Genomic DNA, 8,773 nt, shown 5'->3' with positions numbered 1-8,773 from the left:
ATCGGGCCATTCCCTATTGAAAAGATCATAAACCCCACATCAGTTCGTTTGACTCTGCCAGCCTCAATGCGCATCCACCCATCATTTCACGTATCTCAGATCAAGCCAGTTGTGGACAGTCCATTGAGCCCTCCTGCCGTCCTCCCCCCTCCCGCCCGGTTAGTTGATAACCAGCCTGCGTTTACGGTCAACCGGATAATGGACGTCAGGCAGAGAGGCAGGGGGCGCCAGTTCCTGGTTGACTGGGAGGGTTATGGGCCTGAGGAACGCACATGGGTCCCGAGATATTTTATCCTTGATCCTACTTTAATCACGGACTTATACAGGGCCCATCCAGAAAGATGTCTTAGATCGCCAAGGGGTGATCGTTGGGGGGGGGGGTACTGTAGGGATCTGGAGTTTTTGCCCTGCCTTGGGGCGGCTCCTCCAGTTTTCTACTTCCACAGGTGATCCAGATTCTGGATAATGAGGACTGCCAGTACTTAAGCCTCCAGCTGAGACCAGACCTTTGCTGGAGCATCGAACCTCCTGGGTTAGATTCCCAGCCACCGTTTCTAACCAAGTCTTGATAAATTATTGACTACGTTCTTTATGCAACTTGTTTATAGATACCTTGCCACGTCACGGAGCTGTGGACTCACGGATACTTACCTCGGACACTTGGATACTCACCTGGACGGGATTACTGGTTTGTCGACTCCTGGATCACCTGAACGCCTCCTTTTACTCCTCCTCGCCGCTGGACACCTCCTGGACCTGTAAGACCAAAGAACAACAATTAAGTCATTCATGCAGTGCTCAGCTGATAGCAGGATTGGTACCCAAGACTCACCCTGTTCCTCTTGCCTTCCAGATCCTACCACGACGCACGCACTGTACATAGTCACCACCTTGTAAATAAACACACTTACCTTCAGCTGTTGTCTCCGTGTCTGGTTTTGGTCTTGCTCTCTGGACATTTAACCCTGCGTTCTTGTCAGTATTTTTGGTTTATATATTGAAAGTTATGGTTTTCTATTGATTTTAGTACAAAAAAATTGCAACTTTTAGGAAAATGCCCCACAAAATAATGCATTTTAGCCCGCAACAATCCCAAAAAAGGCCCATGAAATCCTGGAGGGACTGTTTAGCAACCTTTTTACGCCGGATGTCCTTCCTGACACAACCTGGGCTTGTAACCTGAGCTCCAGGAATATGAAAGGTGCTTTCTAAATAAGGTTTGATAGATAAAAGCTTATGGGTTGAGTTGATGGTCATAACAGAAGGTGAAGTACTTTTGATATGCTTTTTTGTCTGTCTGAAGGATTCAAATGAAAAAATTAGAAAGCAACTAGTTAAAACAGATTGAAATTTTTGAGAAATCTTCCAAAAATGTTAGTTTGATTGTTTCCAGTACTTATTAGTTTCTCTAGATTTGCTTTTGACAGCCCTTTTTCGCTGGCCTTAACATGCATCATAGTTCCATTATATAGAAAGGGTAAAAAATGGACACACCCTCTGTCTGCCTTGGCCTTTGATCTCACCCTGATCTTTTTAGTTACTCTGCGTGTGTGTGTGTAGGGGTGGTGTGCATGTGTGTGTGTGTGGTGTTTGAGGCTTCTGTATCAGGACATCGTGGATAAATAGAAGCTGTTTATTCTTCCTAGAGAGAGATGAAGTATTTTGTTTTTATGTCATGCTTTAAAAACTAGCATGAAAGTTTCTGGCAGAAAACAACAACCATGAGCCTTACAGGTTGCAGCTGAACAAACAAACTGGCCAAACATTTAAAGGCTGGTTAAGCTTGTCATGGCTTAACTGTGATGCCAACAGCCTTGTCTTGGAAAATGCAGAACATTGATTGTTTAATCAGGAACTTTAGGTTTTTAGTATTTAGACAAAGAATATAGTTGTTTTTCTAAAGTTCTAGTCAGAGGTATTGACACTGAAACTATTTTCAGTAATAAATATACTATTCATACATTTTCTGTTCAGGTTAGTGGGGAGCTGGTGCCTGTCTCTCACAGTCAGTGGGCAAAAGACGGTATATCCTGCTTAGAGCCACAAAGAGAAAAGCTTATTTTCACACTTATTAGACTCACCATGCTGGTGTAGACTCTCAGTGATCCAGGACCTGGCAAATCAAAAAAAGTTTGAAAAAAACAAAACAACTGGACTTCTGTTCCGTTGTTGAAGACATTTGAGATTTCTCAACTCCAAACTGGAGAGTGTGGCGCACCAATCTGTACACTGCATGAGATGCTCTGTTATTCAAACTGAATTCACCTGCATATTTATCTCACTCCCCTCCCACCTGAGAGTTGTATGAGTCTTTGTTTGCCTGGCTCTCAAGAGAGATGTTTTGGTCACATGCATGAAGGTGTGAAATGGGCCCAGTTTACACGACCCCTATTTTAGGTGAAACTGTAGCTTTTCAGCTTCTGTTCGGCCGATCATGATTCAGTGCAGTCTGCTACTTTCCTTAGATAGAAAACTTTTTTCTAATTCGGTTTTTAGAAAACACTGAATCTATAAATGAGCTGAATCTCCTCATTACACAAATAAATGTTGTTAAATAAAATGGATGCTTGTCATAAAAAAATCTGCTTTGTTTTAAGGCAGCCGAGAAGTCGCTTTTGTCTACGCCATATCTTCTGCTGGAGTGGTTTATACGTTGGCACGAGCCTGCAGCCGGGGTGAGCTGAACACTTGCTCCTGTGATCCCACGAAGAAGGGTTCATCACATGATGCAAAAGGCTCGTTTGACTGGGGAGGCTGCAGCGACCATGTGGAGCATGCCATTCGCTTCAGCCAAATCTTTGTGGACACCAAGAAGAGGGAGGAGAGAGATGCTCGAGCAATTATAAATCTGCACAACAACAGAGCTGGCAGGAAGGTAAGGAACGCTGAACACCTGTAAATTATACAAAACTATATTTATCACTCGCTGCCAGCCGAGGTTAAAGGTTGATAATGTTTTTGTCAAAGCCAGAGTGAGTGTGTGTGTTCATTTGTTTGTAGTGTTGGTAAATTATCTCATGAACCAGTGGACAGATTTGAATGAAACTCTGAGTACAACTATTAGGTGCACATTTACAACTGAATAACTTTTGGAGTCAGCCAATACAAAATGGCCGTCATAACTAGGCAACCTTAGCAAACACAACAATGGGTATAACTCAACTAATTTTGCAAATTTAAAGCTAAAATTTGGTGTGATCGTAGCTGAGAGTCATCCTTAATACCTTCGAGTGCAAACACATCTCACAAGATCTCACAATATTCCATGAAATTGTGCAGAATGTCTGACCAAAACAGCTAAGATGATCATAAAATGCTCCTAGTTTAAAACTCTGCCTTGAAAGATGGGTGCTATCCAGGGTGATATCCATTCCTTCAAGGAATGCTATGGCTTTGATTATGCATTTGTTTATCATTTGTTGTCAAAGTCTGTACAGAAACCAGCTCTTCTGCTGATGTTCCTCCTGAATGGATTTCCTGTTTCCCTCCCAGGCAGTGAAGCGCTTTATGAATCTGGAGTGTAAATGTCATGGTGTCAGTGGCTCGTGCAGTGTCCGGACCTGCTGGCAGGCCATGGCTGACTTCCGACACACAGGTGACCATTTGAGGAAGAGGTACAACAGTGCTGTGCAGGTTGCAGTAAACCAATATGGCACCGGGTTTACTGCTGCACACACACACTTCAAACAGCCTAGCAAAAATGACCTGGTCTACCTGGAGGACTCACCAGACTACTGCATACGAGACCAGGACTCAGGTAAACCCTGGATCTGTCAGCCACATTACTTTAATGTAGGATGTGTGATTTTATTTTATTTTTTTGTCACAAGATTTAAAAAAATGCTGAATAACTGAAGCTCCATTTGGGTTTCTTATACAAATGGATTAATTTGTATAAGAAATTATTTCAAGCAGGTTTAAAATCCACATATATATACATTTTTAATAGCCTTTTGTTTGCTGCCAGTAATTCTAAATATGGAGCAAATTAAATAAAAATACACTCTATACATGTAGTATGTAGTGCATCGGATATGCAGATACTGCTCTTATCTTTACTGAGTGACAGTAAAGATAAGTGACTTGCCTTATAAAAAGGAAGGGAGGGAGTTCAGAATTTCAGGCCATATATTGCACCTTGCCGTTTTTGTTTTTTCTTACTGTAGCTATGCAAGTTTAGCATATAAAGCTGGCAATGGAGTTACAGCTGTTTTGGTCAAACCTTGTAAATTACCTGCTGGTGTAGATTCTCAGTCATCCAGGCCATGGTAAATTCAAAAAAAGTTAAAAAACAAAAACAACTGGACTTCTAGGAGAGTGAGAACAATTTGCAAGCAATCCAGCTTACATCACATCTTAGCTTTAAAAGCTCAACTCCACACTCTCTATTTCTGAATTGAGAAAGCTCCTCGGATGAGAAGCGAAACGTCTTCAACTACAGAATAGAAGTCCAGTTGTTTTTGTTTTTTAACTTTTTTTGAACTTGTAAATTACCTTAAGTGTGATCTCATGGGATAATGTGAGATCTTGCAAGATGTGTTAGCATTCAAAGAATGTGTTATTGATGAGTATTTGCTGCTACCACACCCAAGTTACCTCAATATCTGTAAAACTGACTGAGTTAGAGTCATTCTTGTGGTGCCTTATGTCAATTACCTATGACGGCCATCTTAAATTCGGTTGTCTCATAATGTTATTGAGTTGTAGATCAGTCCCTCCAGGATTTTGCGCGCATTTTTTGTGATTGTTGCGGGCTAAAATGACTGATTTCGTGGGGCATTTTCCTAAAAGTTGCGATTTTTTTTTTTTACTAAAATCAATAAAATCCCATAACTTTTAATATATAAACCAAAAATACTTCCTATTTTTTTAAGATAATTACCAACAAACATTGACATTATCAAAAGGTGCTTTATTTGAGAACTTTGATAGCTTATAAACTGACATTCATGACCATTTCTGGATTGTCCCTCATCTGCAGCTCTCCTCACAGAGGAGACACAAAGTGTTTGTCGATGGTTGACTTGCGTTTATGTTTGATGATTACACTGCAGGATGTCCAAAACAGCTTCCCCCCACTCTCGTGCAGCTGGGTAGGAAACTGGTTTGCAACCGCAGTGAAGTTAGTTTTAAGTTGGATTTTGGTTCTCTGCCAGCCCCTTCTTCCACGCGCAGTGGTTCACTTAGGGACGGCTGACCGACATTAGCGTTCCTGTTTCGGCTCAGCCGTGAGCTAGATGCCGCTAACTCTGCGGAGCACGAATATCCAACTTAAAACTAACTTCACTGCGGTGTTTTGAGCGGTCCTTTGCTGAAATCTTTGTGGGCAAATGTGAAGCATTAGCGCACATTTTTGCTTCAGTCGCTGCTCCTGCAAGCTCCCAGCATTCTGATGCTAACAGGGTGTGAAGTCACATGTGTTCTTCGTGAGTTATTTTGGGTTATTTTGTATTCCACACTACACAAACCCACAAAGAAGACACTAGACGGCATAAACGGTGGAGAGTCACTTTAGAAACAATAAATATTGGGTTAAAGTTGCGGGAAAGTTGCGGTGTTTTGGGTAAAGTTGCAAAAAGTTGAGATTTCGCTGGGTTTGCTTGACTTTGCGTTAATAGTTGCGATCGCAACATCACAAAATCCTGGAGAGTCTGGTAGATTTACAGGCAGTGATTACATTCTTAGAGTTTCATTAAAATCCATCCAGTGGGTTATGAGACATTTTGCTAACAGACATACAGAGTTGACTCTCATATTTAATGGCAAAGTTTAAAAAACAGGTTCAGTATCCTGCCCAGAGACACTTCAACATGTGACTAGATACTAGTGGAATCAAACCTCCGACTCTCTCGTTAGAGGACAACTGCTCTAACCACTGAACCACAGCTGGCCCCAAATCTGAGTGGATTAATTTGGATGAAGGAGGGGGCTTGGACATTCGCCCTCTTTGAACCTTCACCACTCAGAGGAGTACCTTTATGACTGCAAAAAATAGCTCACTTTTTTCAATAATGTGCATTTTTAGTCTGTCATCAGCATAAAAATTTCATAAAACACAAGTCAATTCATATGTTCTTGAAAATCTCATACAGTAGTTTTTGTATTTCAGCATTTTCTTTAACCATGACCTTTCTGGACATTTGAACACTTTAAGTATGTTGCAGTTATGGAAAACAGCAGAAGTGGAGAAAACTTGGTTCCTTCTATCTCCTCAATAAAATATAATTTAACCCTTTCACAGCTCATTTGTGCCTATATTCTGTCATTTTACTATTATTATTTAAATCTTATTGGCTGTTTCTACCAAACAAAACTGATCACACTGTAGCTAAAGATACCTCTGGTGATGGAACAGATGTGATGTCGGTTAATGTCAGGCCAGAACATGATGATGTGTGTGAGAAAGAAAACATTTGTCTAAGAAAATTGAGTGAGAGAGCAAGAAGATAAAGAGCCGAGCATGAGTGTATATCTTCAGAGGACATGGATGCCTGTCAGGCACCAGATGATCCCTGGTGATCAGGTGTCTGCCATTTTAAGACCTATTACACACTTCTGCTGACTGAAACCTTAGAATACCATACAGCATTATAAATCACCTCGACTGGAAATGCACACACACACTAACCTCAGGGCAATACTGGGCAGCTAAGAGAACCATACCTACAGAACTGTTTGTATCCTAGAATACACATTTAGATATTACAAAGAATGTTGTGCCATATGAGAAGTTCATTCCAAACCAAACAGTAAAAGCTATTTGGTTTGGAAGAGAGCTATTCCTATTATCCAAGTGAAACCTAATTTTTCTAAGGCACTGAGAATATTTTTTTAAAACATTTTTTCTTTTTTGCTGTACCTCTCATCCACATGCAAATGGTGTTTTTTGTAAAAAAAAAAAAAAAAAAAAAGAAAGCTTTGTTTTTGTTTGTTTGCTCTTGAGTCATTATAGGATTGATATCAAGTGCCTTGAAAAATATTCATACCCTTTGAACGTTTTCCCATTTTGTCACATTACAACCACAAACTTCAAAGTATTTTATTGGAATTTTTACAAATAAAATTTGAAAAGTGTGGCATACCTTTGTATTCAGCATCCATGTGTCAATACTTTTTGTAGAACTGCCTTTTCCTGCAATTCCAGCTGCAAGGCTTTTGGAATTTGGTTTACCAGCTTTTCACATCAAGAGACTAATGTCCAAAGCTTTTGATATTGTTTTATAACCTAACCCTTCTTTAAACTTCTCAGCAACTTTATCTCTGACCTGTCTGGTGTGTTTCTTGGTCGTCATGATGCTGTAAGATCACTCATGGTTTGTAACAACCTTCTAAGGCCTTCACACTTTTTTCTCTCTGCTCCTGGTGGAAGGCGGACGTGTTTCTTTTCTCTCTGTCTCTCTGACTCCTGTACTGCCCCCCCTGCTTTTCGGAACTTCTTTTTTACATACTCCTCCAAACATTTTTGGAACTATGGATCTGGTCAGCTGGTCCCTCAACGCAATTGATCAAATTTTCTCGACGGGAAGGCTGACCAAAAGAGAGCCAACCAGGTACTTGTAGCTGTCCTCAATGTCTGCTATTGTTCCTTCTGGGAGTGAGACCCCTTCTGTGTGGATGACCTTCCTTCTCTTTGTAACCATCAGACCGCACTTCTCTAGTCCGAATGACATCCCAATGTCAGTGCTGTAGATCCTGGTGGTGTGGATCAGTGAGTCGATGTCTTGCTCACTTTTGGCATATAGCTTGATGTAGAGGGGGTGACTGATGGTGGCCCCATTCTTGAGTCGGTATCCATAGCCAGTCTTGTTGATGATTTGGCTGAGGGGACAGAGCGTCTCCTTGGTATATGTTTGATGCAAATGGTTTGCAGTATGTTTCAATGGTGGTTTTCCACAGCCCCATCGAGTTTTCAATGAAGGCTCTTAAAGTCCTGTTGATGTTGTACATCTCTAAGCATTCAATGAGTATGTGGCATTGAGTCATTCTTGTAATCAATCCAAGCCGTGCACAGGTTGGTGTGTCGGGTTTTGCAGTCTCTGCTTATTTTAGCTGCTATGATGCCTGATCAGGATCAGGATTGTGCGCCCTTCAGTTAACCATTCAGGGTGGATCCCATTTTTTAGCAGCTGGTTCATTTGAGCTGCCAGTCGCTCGTGGAGGGCAGTGAGTTTCTTCAGCCAGTAGGCATGGATCATGTCAGGTCCTGGTGTCTACTGGTACTTTCACGTCTGCCTGGGAGGTTTCTGTGGTCCTCTCACATTGCTGTTGTGAAGATGCCTCCCTTTCCCATATGCCTCTCCATATGCCTCTCCAGTATATATATATATATATATATATATATATATATATATATATTATTTAATGATATATAATTTTTTTACACACAAACACATATATATATAATGATGTGCCATCGCTGCTGAGGTTGGACACAGTGAGACAGTCATTTTGCATTTTTTAAATGATCCTGAGGGTTATGGAACAAAAAAGTCAAGCGGTTGACCCAAAAAAATTTCACCAGCTCTGAGCCGCAGGATCCGATTGGCGGACACGTCAAGACACGGGATGATCCTCTACCCAAATTAAGGCCATTACTGGTGCTGACTGCGGCCCAATAACCATCAGACAACATCTGCGAGAGAAGGGCTTCAGAAACAAAAAACGTCTTCAAAGGCCACGTCTTCTTCAACGCCACAAAATTGCCCGTTTGGACTTTGCAAGGGTGCACCAAACATGGGACATTGAAAGGTGGAAGAAAGTTGTCTTCTCTGAT

General features: G+C 41.2%; 1 protein-coding gene across 1 annotated transcript in view; it reads left to right on the top strand.

Moving 5' to 3' along the window:
- Positions 1-8,773, top strand: part of wnt2 (wingless-type MMTV integration site family member 2) — a 27,397-nt gene that overhangs the window by 11,979 nt on the left and 6,645 nt on the right. The window contains exons 3-4 of the mRNA XM_017440005.2: positions 2,598-2,875; positions 3,493-3,757. Coding sequence (XP_017295494.1) covers positions 2,598-2,875; positions 3,493-3,757 — 543 coding nt within the window. The remainder of the gene's footprint in view (positions 1-2,597; positions 2,876-3,492; positions 3,758-8,773) is intronic.

The sequence above is a fragment of the Kryptolebias marmoratus genome, linkage group LG17 (assembly GCF_001649575.2).
Source record: "Kryptolebias marmoratus isolate JLee-2015 linkage group LG17, ASM164957v2, whole genome shotgun sequence".
NCBI classification, from domain to species: domain Eukaryota; kingdom Metazoa; phylum Chordata; class Actinopteri; order Cyprinodontiformes; family Rivulidae; genus Kryptolebias; species Kryptolebias marmoratus.
The sequence above is the reverse complement of the archived record's forward strand: the minus strand, read 5'-3'. Positions and strand labels throughout refer to the sequence as shown.